The sequence below is a fragment of the Fundulus heteroclitus genome, chromosome 17 (genome assembly GCF_011125445.2).
Source record: "Fundulus heteroclitus isolate FHET01 chromosome 17, MU-UCD_Fhet_4.1, whole genome shotgun sequence".
Taxonomy (NCBI): domain Eukaryota; kingdom Metazoa; phylum Chordata; class Actinopteri; order Cyprinodontiformes; family Fundulidae; genus Fundulus; species Fundulus heteroclitus.
Genome location: NC_046377.1, coordinates 21,596,880 through 21,623,866, shown reverse-complemented (window position 1 = coordinate 21,623,866; position 26,987 = coordinate 21,596,880). Strand labels below are relative to the sequence as shown.

Here is a 26,987-nt window from a genome sequence, read left to right as displayed (position 1 = left end):
ACAGATGTTCTCCATACAATCTGAATGAGCTTGAGTTATATAGCAAAAAAGAATGAGGACATGTTTTGGTCTACAGATGTTAATCCTCTATATATTACACTTATTTTTTCTTTTTCTTCCCAGTGTCCTGTCTAGCAATGTGGCAATAAAAATTGATATCTTAATGCCAAATAGAGCTTGACAGATTTTACTTTCACAAGTGGAGCAAACAGCTTTCGCCATAATGCTCCGCTTGATTTATGCATGTAAATAGCTTTATTGTGATTCCTGCAGGGAGAATTTCAAATTATATGGACACTACAATGGGAAAGTAGGAGAGTAAAGGAAGAACAAGAAGAGAAAAAAAAGAGAAAGAAGAGGTGAAAGAAAGAAGAGATAAAAGGAAGAGAATGATAAAACGTCCTCTGTCTGCTCCGTCACCTGGAAAGAGACACAAAAAGAACAGCACAACCAATAGACATAAAGCAACAGATACAATCGTGTAACACCTTGATACCATTGCTAAATCATATGTATTATTATTTAAGCTGACAGGTGTAATGTGATACCTAAAAAAGAAAGTAAATAAATAAATTATAGCCTTTTTGTATATAAGTGAACATTTAATACCTGGGACCCAGCACCTATATATTACACTTTAACAACTATAATGATGCGTTTAGGGTCAACAGGGTAGATGCGTGACAGATGATAACTCGTCTGAGGTCCGCTGACACCAGCGAGGATAAATTCAGCTTAACTGAAACAGACTGGTGCACATGTGCTGTGTTTTCACATCACTTCCTGTTAAACAGTCGAGAAACGACCGTTTAAAAACCCGCGTAACGGAATCCTTCGGAGGCTGCTGATTAGCATCTGGTAGCTGTGGTTACAGAGGCCGGGGGTGACAGCGCTGCTAATGTGTGCGAGTCGATGGGAAGGTGGTTTGTTAGAGAGACGAGTCACGTCTGGACACACAGCAGTCTGTCACACACGGAGTCAGTAAACAGAACCAGCGGAGTGTGTCGGCGCAGAGGAAACGTCCGGAAAAAGACCTCCTTTCTTCCCACTCAGTCCACACACACACACACACACACACACAGACATGTTACAGGACAACCGTCTCACGTTGCCTTCGCTGTCTGACCAGCACGTCTGTGGGTGACTTCACGTGAGGCTGAAGTTTGACTCCTCTGAGGCCGAGCCGCAGACTTTATAACCCCGCTGACTCTGAGACGTCTCTGCTTCAGCGTTAACACATTTCAACCTGCTGATCTCTACTTTTCTGCAAGCTGTGGTAACAGAAAGTACGCACCTGCAGCTTCTGTTGGATTTGAGAGAGAAATCCAGGTTCTGCTGATCAGATGCATCGTCAGTGTGAACATTGCGTAGAATCGGTGCTAAAAGTGTTCGTGAACTATATACGGCACGCAGCACCAGCAGCAATTTTCCACTGCAAAAACGGAACTTAAAATAAATAAAATATACTTAAAATTTGTGTATTTGTCCTTGATTTGAGCAGGTAAATAAGATAATTTCCCAATGGAACAAGATTTTTGCACTTAAAATAGGAACAACTCATCTCCATCTTATTTCCAGTGCAGGATGTCTAATTATCTTATTTTAGGGGTAAAAATACTCATTCCATTGGCAGATAATCTTATTTACCTGCTCAAATCAAGGACAAATACACTAACATTTTACTTATTTTTAGATCTGTTTTTGCAGTGTGCTTTACAGATCCCAGCGACACCTGAACGTTTGGTACCAGGTTCCTCTTCATGTTCTGCCCTCGACGCGCCCAGATTCAACCACAAATGGTCATTAAGCAACTCCTGAATGTTTGTGTATTTAAATGATTCAGTTAACGATGCCAGCCATGGAGAAAAGAGCAAAGAAACGATGAAAATTATTCACAGAAAGGCCTTTATTAAATGTGTAAATCAGAGGTAAAAGCACACATTGTTCATAAAAGGGAATCTTATCGGTCTTAAAACTTTGAAAGGTTCTTATGTATAGCTTGGTGTCACCAGCGTAAATAACACATGAATGCTTATGTTCATAGACATTATATACGCAGACGCCTCGTTGGGCGGCGTCTATTCTGCTGCGGATTAGTCAGAGCGTCCGCCATGTTGAATGTGGCAAATCTGTTAGATTCAGTTACTCAGAGGGACTTTAATCTCACAATATCCTTTATATTCGTAATATTTTTATTTTTGTAATATTAAGAGTTTATCTCCGTATCCCTTTGGCTTCATTCTCCTGACTTTATTATATTTGTTTATGAATGCTGGTATAGTTCTTTACGGATACCAGAGACACAAGCAAGCTTTTGGTCACTGTAAAAACGGTTGGAGGAGGTTAAAACGCTGTGACTAAAGCAGACAGAGGCGGGCGGGTGACGAGTTAAAAAAGGTTTTAATAATTCAAAGAGTAAATCAGGAGAGCTGCCAATAAGGGAAGAGCTCGACAGCAAACCTGATTTAGCTCCACACTCAACAATGCTTCATCAGGAAACCAAAAGTAAGTACGGTTTTCTTAAAATGAGTGTATTTTCCTTGATTTAAGCAGGTAAATGAGGCTATTTGTCACTTTAATTAAAAAATATTACACTTGAAATAGGAACTATTCCTCTCCATCATATTATTTCTAGTGCAGGATATCTAATTATCTTCTTGTTTTAGGGGTAAAAATACTCATTCCATTGGCAAATAGTCTTATTTAGCTGCTCAAATCAAGGAAAATACACTAATTTTAAGAAAATGTTACTTACTTTTAGTCCCTTTTTGCGGTGAACCACGGAGGATCCATCGATGCTCTCACCAAAAGCCAAAACAGAATTATTTCACAGAAGCAACAACTTCTCCACCTTCCTGCATCAACAACATATCTGCTCATCATGTTTATTAGTTTTATAAAGCTAGTTTAACTACAAACTCCCCCCTGGATCTCTCTGTCTCCACCAGCCGTCTCTCTGAAGACAATTTTAACAAAGTCCCACTTTCACCTCCATGAGAAGCAGAATCTGGGCCCCCATCTGCTAATGCACAGCAAGGTAAACAAGACTCTGCGGGCCAATTCTTCTTATCTAAACTGGCCAGAACGGTCTGCTGGCGTTCTCTATGAGGGGTAGAGGTGGCCCGAACTGCCATGCTGGCGTTAAAGATGTAGAGTACACTGCAAAAACGGAACTAAAAATAAGTAAAATGTTCTTAAAATTAATGCATTTGTCCTTAATTGAGCAGGTAAATGAGATGATTTGCCAATGGAATAAGATTTTTGCACTTAAAATAGGAAAAACTCATCTCTATCATCTTATTTCAAGTCCAGGATGTCTATTATCTTATTTTAGGGGGTAAAAATATTCATTCCACTGGCAGATAATCTTATTTACCTGCTCAAATCAAGGACAAATACACTAACTTTAAGAACATTTTACTTATTTTTAGATCCATTTTTGCAGTGTAGAATACCTTTAGCTCAGAAGATCTCATCTGTGACTCCTTTTAGGCTTCTCTGGAATCCCCGTCTTTACTTGGTTTTAGCTCCTGTGGTGGACAACCTCATTGGGATTCCTTCAGCGGCTTATTACCGTTGTTGGAAACCAAGCGGGCGCGTGCTGGCATACTGGTTATTAAACTTTTCTACCGTCAGCTGTGTGGAAGAAGCAATGACTTGCCTGGCATTATGAAGTTCATTGATGGCCTTGATGAGGGTGTTTCTGTTTGGTCCAGTATCTCTTTGTTGAAATGATACTTCCTGTCAATAATGCTTTGATTTTCATAAATGGTTCCTCTTTGTAAGAAGAATGCATTTGTGGACTGCAACTATGAAAAACTTGCCTTAACATTGGTATCTCTGCCAAGAAGAAGAAAACAGACATTCAGACCATTTAACAGTTTGTTCTCCTATCATAAAGGGGCCTCAGAAGAATCGTAAAGAACCACATCAGCTTGGCTGCACCTTCTCATGTAGCTCACCTGGTCACTCACCCTTGCCGTCTGATTCCTTAACGATTATCTGTGGCAGAGCAGCCGTGGGACGACAGGCAGACCCTTCCAATCGTCTCCACTCCCAAAGTCCTGGGAGGAGTCTCTGATAAACTCCGCTCTGTTGGGTTCAGCACTGACATCTTAGAGGACAGAGTTTGGCCCCTAAGAATGCAGATATGAGAACTGCACTGGTCCCGTATCATGTCTCCGCATTGAGACCGTCTCTATTGATGACTGCGTAGGGCAAGGGTCTCCAACCCTGGGTGTCTGCTTCACCGCGCCTGAATCAAACCGTCAAGGTCTGCAGAGGTTTGTTAATCACCCATTTATTTAGGTCAGGTATGTAGAGGCAGGGAAACAACTGAAACATGCCTGATAGTAGAGCACCAGGAGCAGGAGTTGAAGACCCCTGGTGTAGCGGCATGCCACTCCATCACACCGCCGCCGCCAAAAGCTGAGTGGCATTGGGAGACAGGGCTCTGGCTGAGAGGAAGTAGACTTTCCAACAGTCTGAGGTACAGCACTGGATGGATGGATAAATGATGGATGGATGGATTGATTGATACCATCAATGCATCAATCATGCCAGCCTCATTCATTTGCATTATCAGGCATCTGCTTGTCTAATGGCTCATGCTGTCACTCCATCCGATCATGGGCTCGACTGGATGATCATGCTGGCTGCTGGCATCCATCCATCATGCTGCTCCCTCCAGTCCATCAGTCTGATCCATGCTTCATCCATCCCATTTTCATACCTGCCATCATCATCCATCCATCATTTTATCCATCCATCATTTTATCCATCCATCCATCATTTTATCCATCCATCCATGCATCCATAATTTTATCCATCATCCATCATTTCATCCCTCATTTCATCCTTCCATCCATCCATCAATGAATTCATCCATCCATTTATCCATCCATCTGTCCATCCATCCATCATTTATCCATCCATCCATCCATCCATCCATCATTTCATCCATCCATCCATCCATCCATCCATCCATCATTTTATCCATCCATCCATCCATCCATCCATCATTTCATCCATCCATCCATCCATCCATCATTTCATCCATCCATCCATCCATCATTTCATCCATCCATCCATCATTTTATCCATCCATCCATCATTTTATCCATCCATCCATCCATCATTTCATCCATCCATCATTTTATCCATCCATCCATCCATCTATCCATCATTTTATCCATCCATCCATCCAACCATCCATCCATCCATCATTTCATCCCTCATTTCATCCATCCATCCATCCATCCATCATTTTATCCATCCATCCATCCATCATTTCATCCCTCATTTCATTCATCCATCCATCCATTTATCCATCCATCCATCCATCCATCCATCCATCCATCCATCCATCATGTACTGTTAAGGTCAGCCTCCTGTCTGAATGATTTACATCATAAGGGAAACAACTGAGATACAGCCACTGTCTTCTTCAGAAGGTTTGGTGGTCCTGCAGCCTTCAGATGCGAGGGTCAGAATTTGGTCTGTGTCCTGCATCAAAGGCTCAGGCTGGTGGTGATGGTGTCAGGGTGGAGAGGAAGGTTTTGCTCTGGGCACTTTTTAGGACCCTTCGTACCATCTACCCAGACACCTTTAGGTGGGATGGACTCAGTGACGTTTGGCCTCTTCTCACTACCGCGCCCACCTGTAGCCGGTATGGGCTCGGCTGTGCAGCGCGTGCTGACCTGCCCCCAGACAGCCAGGGCAGCTCTGCTACAGGCGTGGCTTGGGCATCTGCACCCATCACTGTTAGGCCTAAGTCACGTATTTTTCCACCTTTGCACACACATTTATGTCCTCATAATACAGCAGCTGTGTTGGCCTGTAGCTCTCTCCACCAGTTTAAACTCCCTTTGTCCTTTCTCTCACTCTCTTCTGTTTCCCTTTTACTGTCAGTTTGTACATAATCCCTCAACAACAATACAGTAAATCATTAAGGGTTTGTTTGGCATCAAGGGAGGATTTAAAGGTATAACGCCTCCCTTGGTAATGCAAATGTTTTTGGCATTAGTGCAGCGGTCACAGCATCGTTCTGCTTGTCATAAAGCTGAACTTCAGGTTCTGGATAAATCTTTATTCGCTAAGTTTCTGGGTACAAACAAGGAACTTGACTTCGGATTTTAACATTCCGACATGAAAATGGGGGAAAACTATTTTTTTTTTTCTCCTTGGATGAGAAAAAACAACCCTGTCACCGGTCGGTTTATCCGGTTTGTGTGTTTTAGTCTCATACTGAGTCTAAATAAACGTTAGATAAAGGAGGAAAAAGTGCATCACTGATGTGTGCTCAGAAAACAATGGAGCTTTGTGACATCAGAGATCAGGATCTCAGCCGTTCTGGAGACATGACAACAAACACACAAAACCGTTTCTGTGCGGGCTACAGTATTTCTGTGAGTATTAACCCGGGCGGGCGTGTTTGAGTGCGTCAGCAGCAGAAAGGAAAGAGGCTAGATGGGCGATAAAAGAGAGAAGAGCGATACCCGGAGGCAGAACCCGTACTGACTTGTTTATGTAGGCTCTGCTCTTACACACCTTCTCACCTTTTTTATTCCTTAAACTCACATTCATTCACAAAGTTTCCCTTTCCTCCCGCTCCCCACCGGCCAATGAGTTTCCATCATGATTTTTGTCCAGAATTGTTAGAAAACCAAATCCCCCCCCCAAAAATAGAAAAATGTTTCATTCAGGATGAATGAGCTTATTTGCTGATGATACATTGTGCAATCATCACAAAATTAGCCAGAAAAGTGTGAAATAAATTGTTACCATGACTTTTAGATAAAAGGGGAAACACAACCCTGGTTCAACACTTTCCACCAGTCGACGTAGAAAGTTGGACATTAGCTAACTAAATGTGCATATTTTCAGTTTTTATACAATTGTGCTTTAAATTGTATAATTTTTGGAGATTTTTTCCACTGAATGTTCACCTTGATGTGTGATGATGTCATGGATTCTAGGTTTTGACCCTCTGTGAAATAGAAACTTTCATGCCCTCAGTTTAATCTCCAAATGCAAAGTTTATAGTATTTTTGCCTTTGTCCGTCCAGGACTTGTGATTTTATGTCAGAGGCCACAGTCCTAATATCTAATTCACTCCCATTACATTTCAGCTCTACAGGTTTCTTTCAAAGCTGGAAACAAAGCTCTCTTAAACCTGCCGTATCACAAAAAAACAAACTCTGTGGGGACTTTAAAATGTACATGTGACCAATGGCGTCTGGAGCACAAAAACTCAACACCTATTAGCAGAAAAATATTTTTTTTTGTGACGCATACAACCTGACTTTGATCTATTTAAAATTAAACAGATAAGTTGGCATAAATCAACACGCTAGAAATGCCATTTTATATAAGCTAACTGTAACTTAATTTTTATACATAATTACAAATAGAGGCTCACTCATAATGTTCATTTATTGAACAGAAAAAATTCACATCGATCCTTCATTGAGCAACACTAGATGGTCGCACACTTTCCAGCAGAACGTAAACGTGACTTGTGCATTTCCAGCATTTTGATTGGACGAGCTGAGTTTGGGGCCGTAGGATTTGTGCCCCACTGATGTCTACTGAGAGCGTGTTGGGCACACTGCGACTTAAGATGTTTGTCATTTAAACAAACGCTGGTGGGCCGGCCCCAAGAGGATTTAGCTACTGAGCTTGTCGGTTTTCAGAACTTTATTGGTAAGGGAATCTATCTTTTTTACAGTACTGCTCTATAAAGAACGATTGTGTCTCATTGATTATTGTGAACATGGAGCTCCACAGCGACATCTGGCCCCAAACGCAGAGACACCACAGCATGTGTGGACACCAGAAGGTTCTGACACTCACAGCTTAAAACTTTTTTCTGATAAGGCTTGTGGTTTCCACCCAGTTTGAGGCTTCCTGTCTGCCTAAGGATGACGAGGACCCGAGGGCCTCCATACACATGAGCTCTTTAGAAAAGGCGGGAATCACCATGGAAACGGGCATAAATCGGAGGCAACTGGACTCCCGTTCAGTTTTTCTGAAGACGTTTCGGCACCTATCCAGGAGTTTTTGTCAATTCTGGTTGACAGACTGCTGGATTGGCGTTAAATCGTTTTCAGGAAAGTCCAGTTGCCTCTGCTTTAAGCCCGTTTTCTTTAGCGATGACCCGAATAACTGAGAATCTGCACTGGAACCGTAGAAACAGCGACTTTTATTTTCTCATAAATATATATTTATTTAATTAAGCTGACTTGTGTTTCAGGTCCTGGGCCGCGTGCTCCTGCTCCAGTTGATCGGCGAGCTGGTGCGAGGCTACCGTGACGAGGAAGCGTGGTCGCTGCAGCTGCTCAACAGCACGCGGATCCACATCCTGCCGACGATGAACCCCGACGGGTTCGATGAAGCGGACACGCACTGCCTGTTCAGCCGGGGAAGGTAAACGGAGACAAACAGCGGCCTGCAAAAGTATTCACACCCTCTCTACGTTTTTATCGCGTTACAAAATCAAACTACAATTGTCTTTTTTATTGATGGTTTATATGAAATGCCGACACAAAGTAGCGGCTGATACGAAAGCGGAAGAAAAATTCTGTCATTTTCGCATCATTTGCGAGTAAAATCTGAAAAAAATGTGCCGTGCATTATTAATAAATAACATGCAGTGCATCCAGATGCCTTGTGGGAAAACATGTTGATGGGAGCATCGTGCTGTGGGGATGCTTTCCTTCTGGCTGGAAAATCCTGGAAGAACACCTGCAGAAGCCCTGAGACCGACAGAAGCTGAAATAAAAAATAAATAAACGTATTATTTCCCTTCCACTTCACAATTATGCACCACTGTGTTGGTCAAAATACATTAAAGTTTATGTTTGGAAACTTAAAAAATATAAGAAGTTGGACGCTTGGTGTGAATATTTGATTTTTTTTTTATTTAACTGCAGGATGATTGCTTTATATTGTTGTGTAGATCACAGGATGATCTTAGCCTAAAAGGAAGGAGAAAATATACTTTTTCTTGCCTTCATGGCAGATATTTAAACACCAGAAGTGAATATTTAATTAAAACGTAACATCAACATGCACAGGGACGCCGAGTCATTCAGTTGTATTATCTGTGATATACTTTGTTACACAAGTAGAACGACCTTTTTACTTTGTCCTCTCACACTTTTTCAGCTCAACTGAAAGTCTGAACTTTAGCCTTTTTCTTTTCATTAATGTTTTTTTATAAATGAAAAGCGGCTATGGCAGTATTCTTGCAAATACTTGTTACTTGTTGCCAGGTCTGAATCAGTTGGTCATTTTATTTTGTTTTATTTTCATATCATAGATACATAGAGAAGACGTCAAAAGTATGAAGCATTTATCTATCGGACTTGGAAAACTATTCTAACAGCGGTAGAAATAAATCTAAAGATTGAAGGAGAAAGTGTAGAAGTTTAAAACATCCCTAACGTGAACTGAAGTAGTAGAAGGTGTTTAAAACTCACTGGAAGACGTTTTTATTGACTAAAACTTAAAATGTTCCTGAACTTTTATTAAATTCTCTAATTTGCACCTTTAAAAAAAAGGGTTTTGCAAATAAATTTGTGTTGATTTGAATCGCAGACAAAACTGGGAGTTTTATTAAATCCAGGATGTGTTTTTTCCAGGATTTTCTCCAAATTCCTTACGCTGGAAAAAACACGTTTAATGTCCTCCTCCTTTTTTTGGTCTCCTTTCCAGAAACGCTCACAGGACGTCATCTTCTTGGAGCTTATATCCTGTTTTCTGTCCGTCAGACTGGGTTATCTTAGGGACCTCTCACAGAAAATGGGAACAATTTATCTTTTCTTGACAGCCTGCTGGTAACAGACTAAAGGCCTAATATAACATGACATCACATGTTTGTTGTGCAGAACTTAAACTCTGATTAGCAGGAAGCCACACACAGACGCAGTTAAAGCTTTTAACTATCCAATTATGTGTGTTTTGACTTCTTCTTCTGTCCTGTTTATCGGAGACGGCTGTTTGTGTGTCTTTGTGTCTGTCACAAAGGGAGGGCGACTGCCTCATTAAGGGGACTCACCTCAGGGAGCTTTGCACAGCGGGGTTTAGGTTTGTTTTGGGGCGGCGAACCCACTGTGTGGTCTGTCTGAGGTCCGATGTTTCCACACCTTAAAAGGAAATGTTCCCCTTCCATCAGCTAGAAGTGAACAGGAGAGGGTAGTGAGTATAATTGTTCTTAAATGCTCTGTATAAGAAAACACAAGTTTGTTTTTTGGTGGATTGGGTTCAGGTTTTTACTCCGTCTGACTGCGGCTGCTGTATCTGAGCAAAGAAGAAATTGTCTGCTCAAACAGAGTTTTCTCATTACAGCCACAATTCACAATGTATTTGGTCGGGATTTCAGGTAATAGTTGGCGAAGTGGAAGAAAAAATTTAGTTAATGTGTGAGATGCGTTGCAGATGGATGGATGGAGTGTGTCGGCAATCATCACTTTTCAAATGGTGCCACAGATCCTCATTAGATTTAGGTCTGGACTTTGACTAGGCCAATCTAAACCATGCCACTGCAGCTCTGGCTGCATGTCTGGAGTTGTTGTGATTTAATTCCTGTAATTTCCTGTCCTGTATTTAGCTCCGCCCATATTTCCATAAACTCTGACCAGCCCCACAGCATGATGCTCCCACCACCAACATTCACCTTGTGTGTTCAGGGCGACATGCAGTCTTTGTTTTATGCTACTGGTGGTATTTTACGCTTAGAAAAAAAAGTTACATTTTGCTCTCATGGAGCCGGATCACTTTATTCTTCTGTTAGTTTGCCGTGTCTCTTATGTAGCTTTTTGCAAACTGCAGACCAGACTGGCTATGACTACCTTCTTCCATGTGGCCAGATTTGTGGAATTCATGACCAGTAGTTGCCCTGAGTCTGTAAAACTTTCTTGAAATTAGTATATTTTCCTTGATTTGAGCTGCTAAATAAGACCATTTGCCAATGGAATTAGTATTTTTACCCATAAATAAAGATAATTGGATATCCTGCGCTTTAAATAAGATGATGGTGATGAATTGTTCATATTTGAAGTGCAGAAAATTTATAACATTGGCAAATAGTCTTATTTACCTGCTCAAATCAAGGAAAATATACTAATTTCAAGAATCTATACTTCTTTTTAGTTCCTTTTTTGCAGTTCCTCCACAGCTAAAACTGCTATCCATATTTTTTTCTATTTATTTTTATTAAAAGATTCACACCTGTAAAATTTTCCCTCAACCCCACCATTGATGTGCAACATTGTGTTGGTCTGTCACTTAAAGTAACATTGAGGTTTGTTGCTGTGATGTGACAAAAAGCCCAAAAGTTCCATGGATGTGAAAACTTCTGCAAAGTATCGTAATTATGAAACAAATTAAAGTTATAACAGAAATCTTTCCAACCTTACGAGACCAAATCTGATCAATTATATCCAATAATAACTCCAACAAATGACACAAAATAAGCTAAACATGAAACAAGTTTTGATATAAATCCTTTAAAACCAAATATAATGAGATATAATCGGTCTAGGTGCTATAATCTCCTCCGGTTCCACATTGAAGGTTGTTGTTAGTGTCCTAATCAGCGTGTTTAAAACTCATGTCAGCGATTCTGCAGCTTCAGCTTCATACTAACTAACTTGACCCACTGGGGCTTAGAGAACAGAAAGTAAAGAAGCTCACATTGATCCAGGAGTACTTTCTATGTTAGATGGTAATAGAGGATGATCTGCCTCCCCTGATGATGTCATAATGTGTTAAATTGAATTTGTGTCGTTCTGTTAAAGCTACTTTTTAAACCGTATAACAGATCGCTCCCTCTGTCTGTTTTAGGTTCAACTACAACGGCGTCGATCTGAACAGGGGATTTCCTGACGCTTTCGCCGGTCTCAGAAAGCAGCAGCAGCTGAACGAGGAGCAGAGGGAGGCTGAGGTTGGTCTTAATGGAAGTTTATCAGATGCCAAACTCATTTAATGACTGCAGCCTGCCTCTGTGTCCGTGAGTCCTGGGCCATTGTCGCCCCACAGTGGCACAGGAGTTAGGAGTTTATCCTGTAACCGGTCGGTTGCCATTTACCATCAGACTGCTAGTGCTGCACAGTTTGACATTCTGTGTCTAAGTGTGCACAGAAGTGGAGTACAAGTTTGACTGGAGCTATAAAACCTCTAACTAACCTACTAGTGCAGGACTGTCAAACTCATTTCTACATTGGGCCACTTTGGCATCATGAAGTCATTAAAAGGGCCGGTTACATGTGTATAGATGATGCTTTTGGTTTCATAATTTCATTTCAGTTCACATACACATATAAAAAATGCACAGTAACATAAAAGTAGCACCCCTAAGCCCAGTTTATACAGTTTGCCTGCAAAACTAAAGTTGATATTGTGGTTAGTTACTCTTTAAAGTCATCAATCTGTATCACTTTTTCTCTTTTTGGACATTTCTGGGTTGTTTGAATGTGTTATGGAAAAACTGACATCTAGTGGCAGGATACTGTTACTACACAGTTAAAAAACTCAACATTCACCACAGGAGGCACAGTTTTAGCCACTTTATACAATTTAAAATGACATATGCATCTACTTTATGACATGATATGCCTTTCTTTGGCTCTTAAGGGCCGGATAAATTGCCTTGACGGGCCGGATTCGGCCCGCAGGCCTCGAATTTGACACGTGTGTACTAGTGTATAGCAATTAAGCTTTGAATGTTAGTGATGAAGCTTGTTCAGGAGAAACTAAAGAAGTCTAGTGAAGGATTTACTCACCGGCAGCTCATTCCTTTGTTAATGTCCTATGTAATATTTCCCTCTGTGGTGTTTTTTCTGTTCATGCACAGCACTTTGAATCACCTTGCTGCTGAAAAAAGCTATATAAATAAACTCTCCTTGCCTTTAAAAGGTTAATTGAAAGGTTAAAAACCCGGGTGCCAGTCAGCTGCAGCAAGCTGGAGACCTGATGGGAGCTGCAGAGGCCTCAGGCAGGATGGCAAAGGCTTGATCCGAGTCCAGAGGACAGGCTTGGGTCAGGCCCACTTCAGCAGAGATGTGCAGACTGATCCAGGGGCTAAGCTAAGCTGAAGTACCTACAAGATAGTTACAGGGTGTATTTGCCAAGGTTATCCAGCTGTGTGAGTCAGAGGAATGTGGACGAGTTGTAGCTCAAGCGAAGGTGTTAATAACAAAAGATTGGATGAGTTAGGACTGGATGTTCTCTAAATGTTAAGGGGGTGCTCATGACATGCTTCAAGTTGTGTCTTGTGAAGTATTTACAGGATACCCACAGGGGACCCTGACCAGTCGACACAGGCTTACAAAAACAGCCATCAGCTCCATTCAGACGCTCTTAATATTTTTCTAAGAAAGCCTGACCTGGGAGAGAAAACATGTCCTATAAGCAGCTATGAGAACAGTCAGAAAATGTCCCCCATCTTACTGTGTCTCCAAGTAAAGGTATGAGAATTAGTCAGTTTAACGAGTGAAACAACAGCCAGCTACTGATTTCATTCACTACTTTCTGAGGAAACTGGAAATATTCTGGGATGTTCCACCCATTTTAAACTAACATCAATCAAAAATAGTAAAAGCCTTATCTGTGATAAATGCTGGCGGGCGTCGTAAGTGAGTTGGAGCTTCTGTCTGAACCTGCCATAAACCAGGAGAAGGGAGTGGATTGGGCAGTGTGGATCGCCTGGTGTTAGCAGAACCACATCCTGCCAGAGAAATGGCACTCGTCCCAACACTCGCACTTCCACCCTCAGATGTGCCGAGGCTGTGAGGGCGCAGTGCGTCCTGATTGTCCAGAGTGGTGTCTTGCCCCGCCCCCTTTGCACCCTTGATACAGTGTTTTACCCACAATTCATCGCTGCATGTGACGTTTTCGAGCCATAAGGTGAAAATATTTGATCTAAAAAAAAAACTAAAATCATACTGCCACCTTAAATAAATGAAAAAAAAAATGTTTCTTTAAACTAGGACTGGATGATATAGAAAAAAAGCATATCGATAAAATAGAAATCGCATTGATCGACATCGATAATTATCAACAAATTCAAAACATTTGAATAAGTGCAGCTCTGGCCATTTTTTGCTGTTGCTTAGAGACTTTTTTTTAGATACAGACACAAACACTGAATTCAAACTCAACAATATATTAAACCAACTTTTTACCAAAACTGCAAGTTTTTAAAAATGAAAAAAGAACATGTGCTCTCTGAACTCTCTGAAGGGGGCGGAGCTTGGTGACTGAGCGTTCCTGGGTTTGCGTTGTGATTGGTTGGGAGGATATAATAATGTAATATTAACCTTTACGGCTAGAATGCAAAAGGAAGGAAAACTGTTATTCTATCAAAGTTTTTATTGACCCTTTTTTCCCTATCATCGATATACGTCTATCATTCGATATATATCGTTATTGAATTATTGTCCAGCCCTACTTCAAAACAATATGGTAGTTATTTTTACTTATAAAACTGAAATTGCCTTAAACAGTAGTAGCTGGTTTTATTTTACTCTATCTGCTTTGTTGAATTTGTTGTATTTGCACTCTAAAATGACTGAAAGCACAGAGAAATGTTTTGCACGTCTATTTAATGACTTTGTTTTATCTGAAAGTGTGTTTCTGAACAAGAAGGCAATGAGTTATGCTTCCTATCTGCTGTTATTTATTTTTACCTCTCAGCAGCTTTGAGTTGTTATTTTATGCTTATTTTCTGTAACAAAAAGAAAACAATGTCACATCTAGTGCTATCATTAATTAAAGGCACACAACATATATTTTTTTTAGTTATTTATTTATTTTGGGTATATAAAAATTGTATTTTCCATTTATTTCCCATTTTGTGTCAATACCTGCTATGCCCAATCCCCTCAAATTTCGGTTCCTACTATTCATTCAAAATGATTGCTTGTTGCAATTTTAACAATTTTTAGCAGTAAAGATTGTAAAAACGGTGATGGTCGCGTCATTTTTGGTGTTGCGGTTATGACCCAGAGGCACAAGTCAATGAAATAACCCGCAGCGTCCCAATCCCCCCCGGTTAGGACGCTGGTAACCTGCTCACTCGAACCCTTAAGTGCATTTCCACCAGGTGGACACCTCATAGAAGTGCGTAGGTTTAATGTGAGTATCGGGACAGGACACAAACCCAAACCAGCTACACTGAGCAACATATTTCCTCTGTTACGTACAAACACGTACGTAACGTAATGGAGCTCCTGTGTGGATTCATCCTCAGCTGAAAGTTGTCCTGGTTTTATGGCGTCTTAAACAATGGATTTCTCTACCATGTGATCCAGGTGAGAGCTGTGATTGGCTGGTTGAAGTCCGAGACTTTTGTTCTGTCTGCCAACCTTCACGGAGGAGCAGTGGTGGCCAGTTACCCTTACGACAACAGCGACAGAGGTAAAATCTCCTTTCAGACTGAAATGGTTGTCGCTATCATGGCTCAAGTCTGGTAAAGTTTTTAATGTTAGCTAGCTCTGTATTATGTTCTTTAACGTGCATTAACAAACATGCTGCACATCTACAGCTGCCGTGTTGCTGTTTCTAAAGTAAACAGACGACCGGTTACACGTTTGGTTTTACAGGTTTTGATCTGACGGGGGCAGCCAGCGTCACTCCTGATGACGACGTGTTTGTCCACCTGGCTAAGGTGTACTCTTACAACCACGCATCCATGCACCGGGGGGATCTCTGCGACGACAGCGGACCTTTCCGGGACGGCATCACCAATGGATACCACTGGTACCCTCTGGAAGGTGAGCTTTCAGTCACTCTGCGTTTCTGAAGCTTTCTCTGTTGCGAGGCAGATCCAGAAGTACAAACTAAACAACAGAGGGAGTGTTAAAGGTTAAGAACTGACATGAGATCTCCTGTAGCCGTCCGTTTTACAACCAATCTGAAGAAGCCTTTGACCGAAGAGACTCTGTTTTCCAATGATAACATCATGAAGAGGATGTTCAGGATTGTCCATAATTTTCTTCATTTTATACAAAGTCCTTTGCCTCATCGTCTCCAGAGGCTCCACAGCAAGTTTTTAAAATAATTTCTTTCATTTGTTTTTGTGAAATGAAAAGGAGGGAATAAAATTTATTAATCGGTCGATTGCTATAATCAAATAAGAGATTTTAATTTTTAAGCCATATCACCCGGCCCTAAAAGTAAATTTAAAAAAATCGCCGGCTCAGTCGGTTCCATCATCATGTCACACATTTCTTAATCCAGTTTAATTATTTTCTCTCCATTGATAGGGGCACATTTATGAAGGTTTTTTGTTTTGTTTTTGTTAAAATAAAAGTTTCTACATTCATCTAACTCAACTGAATCCCTCTTAAGCTAAAACTACCTGGCAGGAACTTTTCAGCTAAGCTAGTAGCTCTGAGAGTCCTGGTGAATACGGGCCCAGATCTTTACCTTCTGTGGAATCGCTAACAGGGTCATAGGAGTATCCATCTCTGGTCCTACAAGCGTTCTGTGGATCTGGAGACAGACTACGACCCCAGAGTTGTTTTGTGGAGCGTGGGGTATATGTGGGTGGGTTTTAGAGCTGTACCCGCATCCTCTACACAAAGATACGCCTGTTTGTGTTAGGGTGCGTTAGAATGCGCCAGGACTGCCCCTTGTGTCCGCTCCTGTTTGTGGTGTTCCTGGCACCCGGTCTGAAGGCTTAGCTGTGGATAGGACGGGGTTTGGTCATCTTTGCTTTTTGTGAACGGTGCGGTTCTGTTGGCCGCGTCGGGCGACAACCTCCAGCACGCAGCGAGCGGTTTGGTGCCGAGCGTAAAGCGGCAAGGATGAGAGTCAGCTCCTCTAAATCTGAGGAAAAAGGTGGACCTGCCCCGTTGGGTTGGGTTTCAGTCTCTGCCTCAAGCAGAAGAGTGATGACGGGACGATGGAACCGGAGATGAACAGACCGTCTGCAGAAATGGAGCCGCCGCTTCAGTCCGTCATGAAGGAAGGGCTGAGCTAAAAAGTGAAGATCTCCATTTACCATCTGTCTATGTTCTGACCCTAACCGATGGTTATTAGGTATGGATTGTGAGCGATGGAAGGAGGTCCCATACCACCGGCCGAAACAGAGGGCCATCCAGGAGGAGCTCAAAGTAGAGCCGGTGCTTCTCTGCGTCAAAAGGAGTCGGTTGAATTGGTTCGGATATCTGATCAGCTTCTCCCACTGGGAGGAGATCCCTAGCCTCGTGAGACCATCCTGATCTCGCAAGCTTTCAAGGTTTCACTCGCAGATCAGTCTGGCTACTTTCCGTTAAAGAAAATTTGGAGCAGTTCACCAAACGAACGTCCAATCGGCGTTGGCTTTGAGGCGGGTTGAGGTGTGACGCAACGAGAAGCGCGACAGTTCAGTCTAAAGAACATGGCGGCTTCAGCCGATGAAACTAGCGTTAGCGTGGCTAACGAGCAAGTTTTATCGGAATTACAGAGTAATTCTTCACTGAAAGAAGAGCAAAACACTGCTCTGGAGGCTTTTCTCACAGGAAAATATGTTTTTGCTCTTCTCCCGACTGGTTTCGGCAAGAGCTTGTGGTTGTGTTTTCGTCGTCGCTGTTAGTACGTCATATGCTTTGTTGATCTGATTGGTTTATTTGGCCCGTCTATCACCAACAAAGGCCAATCAGCTTACCAGTATTTTCGGCCCTTCCCAAAATTACTTCAACGGAAGGTTTCCAGATGGATATGCGGAGCAAATCCATCTGGCGGAGTTAGGTTAGGAGATCCCAGGGAAGACCTAAAACTCCCAGAATGAGCTGGAGGATGTCTGGGGTTCCCCTCTTGCTCCTGTTCCCACCGTCAACCAATCTCAGATAAGCGTAAAGCAACAGATGGAGATGGAGATGGAGAATTAAAACAGAAGTGTTTTAATTTATGTTTGATGATGCAGCTTTTCTGCAAAACAGGAATGAAATAGTTTTGCCGTTATACATCAAAGGTTAGTTAACCCTTCTGCTGTTTCCCATCACTGCAGGGCGGATAGTGCCGGTAAAGTTGCTGGGAATAAGAGGATGTGTGTTATTTCAGGTGGAATGCAGGACTACAACTACGTATGGGCGCAGTGTCTGGAGCTGACTCTGGAGCTTTCCTGCTGCAAGTTTCCTCAACCGAATGAACTTCCTGCTCTATGGATGGACAACAAAAAGGCTCTGCTGGCTTATATCCAGCAGATCCACCTGGGTGAGAACCTCTCCACATCTCCACCTTTTAGCCTGTCGGTGGTTTGTCCTCCTGCCTAAAGCTCACATCAGGTTCTACCCTGAACCGGTGCTGGGTGGAGAAGCCAGAAACTGTACTCAAGTAAGAGTAGCACTACTTCAACATATTTTACTCAAGTAACAGTAGAAAGTAGTCAGTAAGAAGGCGACTCAAGTTCTGAGTAACTAATCATAACAGCTGATGATTTAATATTTAAAAATGATGTAATCACATAGACAAAAATACAAGGTTATGTGCAAATTCTGGTATTTTAAAGACAAGAAACACTTTTCTAAATATTTTTTTCCAAAAACAATACTTAATGTATCTACAGTATGTTAGAACACTGCAAAGTACTTCCAATGATAATATCTACTGTTTACTGCACGTTCATCTGGCCTCCAAGTGGCTCAATGAGCTCAGCAGATAGAAAATAACATTAAAATAATAAAGCTTGCGTACAAATAAGAAGTATGACTTTAACATAAACTCCAGGTTTTTGTCTCTGGTGCATTTTTGGTTAAAACAAGTTTGTTCTTTATTCATGACGTTACTCGCAGCAGGTAGAATAGCGATAAAGTTTACTCAAGAGTACCGAAACTTGAGTCATAATATGACTCAAGTAAAAGTAAAAAGTAGTCAGTAAGAAGGTGACTCAAGTACTGAGTAACTAATCATTACAGGTGATGATTTAATATTTAAAAATGATGTAATCAGATAGATAAAAATACAAGGTTATGTGCAAATTCTGGTATTTTAAAGACAAAAGAAACACTTTTCTAAATATTTTTTTCCAACATTAAACTCAAAAACAACACTTAATGTATCTACAGTATGTTAGAACAATGCAAAGTACTTCCAATGATAATATCTACTGTTTACTGCACGTTCATCTGACCTCCAAATGGCTCATTGAGCTCTGCAGATATAAAATAACATTAAAATAACAAAGCTTGTGTACAAATAAGAAGTCTCACTTTAGCATAAACTCCAGGTTTTTGTCTCTCTGGTGCATTTTTGGTTAAAACAAGTTTGTTCTTTATTCATGACGTTACTCGCAGCAGGTAGAGTAGCCATAAAGTTTACTCAAGAATAGCGAAACTTGAGTCATAATATGACTCAAGTCAAAATAAAAAGTACACTGCAGTAAAATTACTCCTAAAAGTACATTTTGCTTAAAAAGTTATTCTAGTAAATGTAGCTGAGTAAATGTAACTACTTCCTACCCACCTCTGGCTTGTACTGATGACTCTGCCTGTTTTTAGGAGTGAAAGGCCGAGTGTTCGATGGTTCGGGAACGCCGGCGCAGAACGCAGTGGTGGAGGTGGAGGGTCGCAGCAATATGTGTCCGTTCAGAACCAACAAACACGGAGAATATTATCGGCTACTGCTGCCTGGAAACTACACTTTCAAAGTAAATGTGGCAACAATCACACACGTTACCAGACGTTTTCCCGACACGTTTGTTAGACAAGAGGACTTTGCATTAAAATGTTGAATTAGACTGAGTGCATGGCAGTAAAAGAGGAAACTAATCGTTTCAAACAGGAAAACTTCAGTTGCAATAAGAAATTGTTGTGCTTTTAAAAAACAAATCTATGGAGTTCTGAGGCTTGAATAATTAGAAATTACTACAGAGATTAAAAAAAAAAAAAAAAGTATCAAGTGACTTGCTGTTTAGTTCCTAGAAAGTTACCTGTAAGATTTAGGAAAGTACCCAAAAAGTACCATATCAATTATTAATTGATATTACATTTCAGTCCCCTATAATACTCTGGAAGTACCCAAGAGGTTCTAAATAATTTATCTTAAAGTCTCAAAAATCAAGGTGTAAGTATATACCCTGTAAACTCCAGATATCGTCTGTTATTAAAAACAAAACCCCTAAATTCCTGGAAATTATTTTTAATATGTTACCCTATAATACCCCCATGTTGTAAAGTATCCTGTAGATTATAGAGAAGTAATTGGCAGTATAATTAATTAACATTTAAACATTATGGAACACTGTAAGTGCCATAAAAATTCTCTTTATGTTTCTGAAAGTAACTTTATAAACCATTTATATTCATGAACGTACCATGAAAGTACAGTTCTAAAGTACCTGTTCATGCATCACCTCTTGATACTGTCCTGTCCCAAAAGCTCATTGTAAGTTTAGGGGGAGTTACCTGTACATTTCTGATACCTTTAAGTAAAAAGAAAGTGATCAACAACTCCCAGTGAGCACCCTGTAGGTTCTTTAAAGTAGCCTGTAGGTTCCAGGAAGGTACAGGTAGACATATATTGAGCAACTTACCACCAAACTAAATTTGTAATAGTTCAAGCAAACCTCTTGGTTTTCTAATGCATGCTTATATTATCTGTTTGATGCACAGGTGACATATGCAGGTCATGACGTGCTGACAGAAACCCTCAGCGTCCCATATGGCCCAGATCAGTACTCTGCAATGAAACATGACTTCATGTTACGACGCACCGCTTCAACGACTGTCAGAGCTCCAGCTGAGCTGAACCCTACCTGTAATTACACATTACCCCCCAAAGGAGGAGGCGCCACAAGCGGCTCCGCATGGACTGGACTGACAGTAGGGTTCGGCTTAGTAACAGTGTTGCAATCGCTGATAGACTGACGTTATCCTGACAGAAAATATGGCCTCGCAGGAGGTGGTCACAGGATTCATTACAGCAGCAATACTAAACGGTCTGTGACTCACTGAACCAAACTCAACAAGACCAAAACAAAGCATGAAAAAGTTCAGAGGTAACCGAAAGGCATGTAGAGACTGAAGTTGCTGCCAGTTTTGTGGCTCCAAAAACGTCAAGACTGAAGTCTGAAGCTGCTTAACGCGGAAGGAGAGGGTGCTGCCCAGTATTGGTTCTTAAAAAAACATTGTTTTATCAACATTAATAACCAGAAAAAGCAGCAAAGATTTCAAAATGTAAGAGAAATGATGGCTGGATTCCATCTATCTGTTTTAGTTTCAGGCTCTTAATGTTTTTTTAATATAAATGTGCAACACATTTAACCAAATTTTAAGTATTCACAACTACTAATAGAACGCTGACATGATGAAAATTAGATTTTTTTTTTTTTATATATCTAACTGCCTTTTACCTAAATTATGTCTTAAAAGCTGTTAGACAACTAACAGCAAAGATGTCAAGATAATTGTACAGTATTTATGTGACATTAATTTCAGAGAAGGTATTACAACTTGCTACAAGCTACTGTGCTAACCAAAAATTTAATAATCCCCTTTTCTCAGTAAAACTGTTTTTAATCAAAAAATAAGATAACAGCTACAACAGATTGGCCATATTTGTTAAAGCAGCAAGCTAGCTAACGCTACAGCTAAAAAAAAAAGTTTGGTCACAATAATTTGAATAATCTTTCACAGGAAATTATCCACATTCATGTGCTAACAACATTTAATATCTCACATTATGTATGCGTAATATGGGAAGACCGGATGTCCCCGATTTCCGGGAACTATTCCCGATTTTGACAACTTGTCCCGGGCTAAAGCTCTTCCCGGAAATGTCCCCGATTTCACCACTTATAAACTTTATTTTTAAACAAAAGTAATAACAATAAATGCAACTTATGATTTCAAAGAAAAGATCCTATATATTTACTTTACTTATCTATTTGAGCGGCTAATAGTAAAGGCAGTGGCTCAATCCGAATAACCTTATAGAGTGAGGACTCTTTAGCCATAGCAGAAGTGTTGTTATCAAGAGTAATCGTTAGCTATTAGGTACCTAGCTAAAGCTTGAACAAATGTTGGTCATATATGTGTCATATATGTTTTCTTTTTCACAAACTATCCTTGTTTGTGAACTAACATTGTATGTTTTCACATTCTATTAATAACTTAATCCAATCACCAATTGCTTGCTGAAGCTAACCAGTTAGCATCTCTGGTAAAACAGTTAGCAATAGTTTTTACTAATACTTAGCTTTTAGCAAAATCACATATCTTATTTTTATGTATTTACTGTCTGGAACAATAGATATTTGATTATTGATCTAAAAACGTTGTATAGCCTTGGTTTTCTTATTCAATTAAATTCCAAAATACTTTATTAATCCAAAAGGAAAATTAAATAGCCACATTCATATTAAAGCCATAATCCTGAAAATTACAAGAAACAAAGTGTTAAAATATTTGTGACAAAAATGTTTAACCTTTTCTAGCTATAAAGTTAAAGCAGATTTAGCTATGATACGTTTTTTTTGCCTTGAATTGTTCACAGAAGGTTATCCAGTTTTATAAACCAACATTTCTCTGTAGGTCTTGCTTCATACAGATTATAACGAACCTACAGCGGAAGTAAAGTAGTAATTAGTCAACCAAACAAGTCTAACGGCCTAGTTTGTTTTAGCTTTAGCAGTATTTCAGAAAATGTCTAAATTAAGGCTAATAACCCTGAAGACCCACATTTTAGATTGGTCAATACTAGATACAATTTTTCTATCTTTTTTTTTTTAGATATATTATGCCCTCAAGTGATTTAAAGTGAGTGGATCTTTCCAGTAACTTAAATAAGGCCATAAATTTGAATTTAAAATGGAACCCGGGACACTGGAAATTGCCAACAGTAAGTTAAGTTTTTTGTAAACAAGCCTCTGTGATGTAGATCAGAAACATTACAACAAAATTCAGGATAAATAATCGAAAAATTGTAAAACCTCAGAAAAGTGCTGATTTTAGACTAACGTGCAAGCACAAACTCAAAGCGTATTACTTTGCTGCAGCTCCCTGACATTTCAGCTCCTTTATCACAGAAATAAAAAAAAATCTCCTTTCACGCCGTTCAAAAGACACGAGGGAGGAAAAAGATCTGCTGCCTGTAGACTTAGTGAAGTCGTTCCTGCTGAGATGTTCCAGCCTCAGACGGAGATTCATTACAGTTTGTAGGGAGCGTAATTCTATCTGCGTGGAGAAGCACTTTAAAATTAGCCCTTGAAAGGAGAGACAGCTGCTTTTAGAAAGGTTGGAAATAAAACCAGAGGAAAGGGGCTTACGGTGTGAAAGCTGCGAGATTAATCACCACAAGCAGTGCATCAGTGCTGCTCTTCTAGAAAACGTCTGCTTTCAGTCGACGTGTTCATGCAGGTCGTCTTCCTTTCTGCTTAAAAGGCATTTTAACACTTGCAAGGCTTTTATTTTGATGGATTCATTGAGATCTCAACCTGCAGTTCAAAGTGCAAAACTTTGACGAATGAAACTGAACATAAGAGAAATGGTTAATAATTTTTAATCTCATGTCCGATTTTCTGTTATAAGTTTATATTCTGTGTGGATTTATGACAAAATCCATCTAGATGGGTAGAAAGCATCCGATAAACGCTCCACAAGAACAGAGAACATCTTCTGCCTCCCAGGGCTGAACAATGTGAGGTTTTGTTTTTTAAGCCCTGTTTTTGGAGATCTTGCTCGCTGTTTTTGGCACATATTCTGAGCAGAGAGTGTTTCTTTTGCACATGAAGGTGGTGATCTACACAGGGAGAGACCACAACATTTAAGCAGGAACATTGGTGAGAAAACAGTATTTGCCCCTTTACAGATTTCCGTTTTTTTATTTTATTTGTCTGACTCTGTTACATAACGCCAAGCACATTTTAATATCTTACTAACTTACTTGAATGGATATAAAATCTATTTTTAAATAACAATTGCATTTATTAAGAGAAAAATGTCATCACAACCCTCCTGGTGAAAACATATAGCACTTTGAGCCTACTTCGTGTTGTCGGACACGTTCTATTTAAGTGATTTCTTGATTTTACGGGTCTGGCAGTAAAGTGGTTAATCAAAGGAAACTGATGACTCAACAAAGTGAGCAATTACTACTTGAAATGGCTCTAAAAGTTTTTTTTTTCCTTAGTAAAAAAAAAAATTAATCCTTAAAAGGGCCTTTTGTATTTGGCTATCTTTATCTAACATTAAGATTAGTTTAATGATTTGAACCATTGACGTGTTTTTTTTGTTTTTTTTGTTTTTTTTTGTTGAAGAGAAAAATTCTAAGGGAGGTTTGCATGTTAAGGAATAAAATAAAAAATTGACAAAAAAATTCTTTATTTTAAAAAGTAGACTAATAACTAATAAAACACATGAAAATGATAGAATTTAAACCAATCATTTAACATTCTGGTATTTATACATGAACATTACCAAAATTGCTTGAAAAAAAAAATACCCAAAGGCACCACCTAGTGGGAGACTTTGGTATCACACCTCTAACAATATTTGTAAACGATCTACTTATAAAAATCCTAATATTAAAAACAATAACTGTTTAGTGTTAAATTGAATTTAGCGATCACATGTTCAACTCTGCTACAAAGACTATATACTATATTTTTATTACCTTCAACCGACCTGGTTTGAGGAAAAACTCAAGTAAAACCTTCCAAAGGAAACGCTCCTTATGACTTTAAATCTTGTGTGAACATCATAACATTGGGTTGGATTAACTTTCTCTGGGTCCACTTAGTGTGTAAACAAATAGAGCCTTATAACAGCAGGATGTCTATTTGTTGCTTCAACACAAATCCCAGTAAACCTAAAGTCCATTTCAGGGATTTAAAAGGAATTTGGAAGAATGAAGAATAGATTGGAGCTCCCGCTTGTATCTCTTAAGTTCCTAAATTGTGGGAACCGAAGCTGCAAACTCTTTAACAGTATTGGAATGCAAATAATAGTCATGGAAGTCTCAAAACATGTTGCAGTTATTAACTTATTTTGACCCAACCATGCATGTGTCTCTTTCATCTGTCTTCAAAAGCTGTATAATTACACTGCAAAAGCAGATGTGCATTAAGCTGTGAGGTCAGCCGTCTTTGTCCACCTCCTTCAGTGGTGCTCGGACTTGTTCTCACATCTTCAGGGCAAAAATAGTGACTGGTTTTCCTTAAATCAGACATTTTCTTGCCAAATTTCAGGTTTTTCTACGTTTGTTGCTGTTTGATATGAAATATCGCCTCATAAAACCCTCTGTGCCACGTGGGAGCAGGTGTGACTGCAGGCTTCAGTCGCGCCTCAAACATCAGACCTCAATACAGTGGCCTTTCTTCTATTGTTTTTTGTTGTTTTGTTTTGTTACTGCAGAAAACTGGTGGAGACTAAATGTTTGGAACCTGGTTGTGGAAGGAAATCTCATAATATGAATAAAGTGAAATGATCTGTGAGTAGACATCATTATTTTCTGCTCTGGTTTCTGGTTGATGGTAAAGTGATGGTTTCAGATACAAGGCATAATATCTGAATTTAATGCAGGAAATACTCATTCAGAACCTACTGTAAAGTTAGCAGTTTTTAAAGATTGAGGTACATCAGGTGAACAAGGAGTAAAATGTCTTTCAAAATGAAAAAATACAATAAATTTCCAACATTACTTCAGTGGGTATCTAATTAACAATGGCTAAAAACATAAAATCAACAATGTATTAAACATAAGGTTGATTAATTTTCTGGAATGTTTTTTTTGGTTGAGGCATATCTGTTGCTTTTTTAATTTTTTAGCCTACTTTGTGTTGTCAGACAGGTTCTAGTTAATTGATTTCTTGATTCTGCAGCCGTGGCAGAGTTCACGTCGGCGTTTGGTTGGTGAAACTGAAAAAAATGAAGTTAATCGGCTAATTCAATGGGTCGCCTTTATTTATTCCCATTGGGTCTGGTTAGTTCGGATAGCTCTTTTCCTTTTTAAAGCTACATTTTTTGTTTCTCTGGGTTCCTGCGCATACAGGGGTGAAAGGAAATGAAATGTGAGATAAGAAGGCTAAAGAGTCAACAAGCCGGGTTTTTTCTGTAGTGAAACAATCTAAATTAGTGTTGATAGTTTCGTTGATTGGTTGAATAATACAGAAAATGTTAATGTAAATAGGACAAATCTGCCCCCCTGTGGGCCTAAACTGCAACTACATGCTGTCAAATTGTAACGAAAAAAAAAACTCATTTTGTAATCCATCCTCCATTATAAGACTTAAACTGTATTAATTAACAGAAAACGTGATTATTTTATATTTTGAAGGATGCATTTTTGCAATACTCCTACACTTAAATCTTGATGAGCATACATTTTTGCTTCAATACAACTTTTATGTTATGGTTTTCCTCACAATGTTGGATGTTTTGGGCTCCAATCTTTTTTTTTTCTAAATGTACCTCTCTGCTGATTTCAACCCATTTTTCTCAAAGCTCCTATGTTTAAAGAAGCTCGCCTTTACGCGGATATTTAAAGTATTTTTGTCAGTGGTGAACAGAAACTAACACGGTGTAAAATCTGTTCTTCAGAGGGAAACGTGTCTGATGCCCTCAGCATGGATCCAGAAGTCATTTCCTCTTCCTGCTGGAAGCAGCCACAATAATCAATTATCTCCCTGAAGGTCTCTCTGTTTTTGGCAGCGACTAAAGTGAGTGAGCCGCAGATGAAGGTTGTTGGTATCCAACGTGGAAGACGTGAGTCACTTTGAGTTTTACAGCGGAGAAAAATGAGGCTGATGAGCCGACGGGAGGAAAAAGATGAGGAACAACATGTCCTGTTTCCTGCTGCTTCATCATAACATCATTGATTAATCACAGATGAAGAATATGTGGGATTTCTTAGGCTGATGCAGGGATACAAACATTTATTTTTCTGTTATACTGATGCATAATAAAACAATTTCATAAGATAATTTTTTCTTATTTGCCGTTAAATCAGATGAAGAAAAGTTTATTCAGGGTCCCTAAAACTGTGTTTGATAAATAGAAAAAGAG

At 39.7% G+C, this 26,987-nt stretch overlaps 1 protein-coding gene and 1 long non-coding RNA gene across 3 annotated transcripts in view; both read left to right on the top strand.

The window, feature by feature from the left end:
- The window catches only part of cpm (carboxypeptidase M), a 42,100-nt gene extending 19,255 nt beyond the window's left edge, over nucleotides 1-22,845 (top strand). For both annotated transcript variants that reach the window (XM_012878279.3, XM_021324416.2), the window contains 7 exons: nucleotides 8,255-8,427; nucleotides 11,848-11,947; nucleotides 15,315-15,420; nucleotides 15,606-15,776; nucleotides 18,049-18,201; nucleotides 19,485-19,633; nucleotides 20,598-22,845. In XM_012878279.3, coding sequence (XP_012733733.2) covers nucleotides 8,255-8,427; nucleotides 11,848-11,947; nucleotides 15,315-15,420; nucleotides 15,606-15,776; nucleotides 18,049-18,201; nucleotides 19,485-19,633; nucleotides 20,598-20,852 — 1,107 coding nt within the window. In that variant the 3' untranslated portion in view covers nucleotides 20,853-22,845. The remainder of the gene's footprint in view (nucleotides 1-8,254; nucleotides 8,428-11,847; nucleotides 11,948-15,314; nucleotides 15,421-15,605; nucleotides 15,777-18,048; nucleotides 18,202-19,484; nucleotides 19,634-20,597) is intronic.
- A 1,488-nt stretch (nucleotides 22,846-24,333) lies between these two features.
- Nucleotides 24,334-26,900, top strand: LOC118566563. The gene is made up of 2 exons (XR_004933115.1): nucleotides 24,334-25,413; nucleotides 26,523-26,900. It is a non-coding gene; the product is annotated as an uncharacterized LOC118566563 (long non-coding RNA).
- The last annotated feature ends 87 nt before the right edge of the window (nucleotides 26,901-26,987 follow it).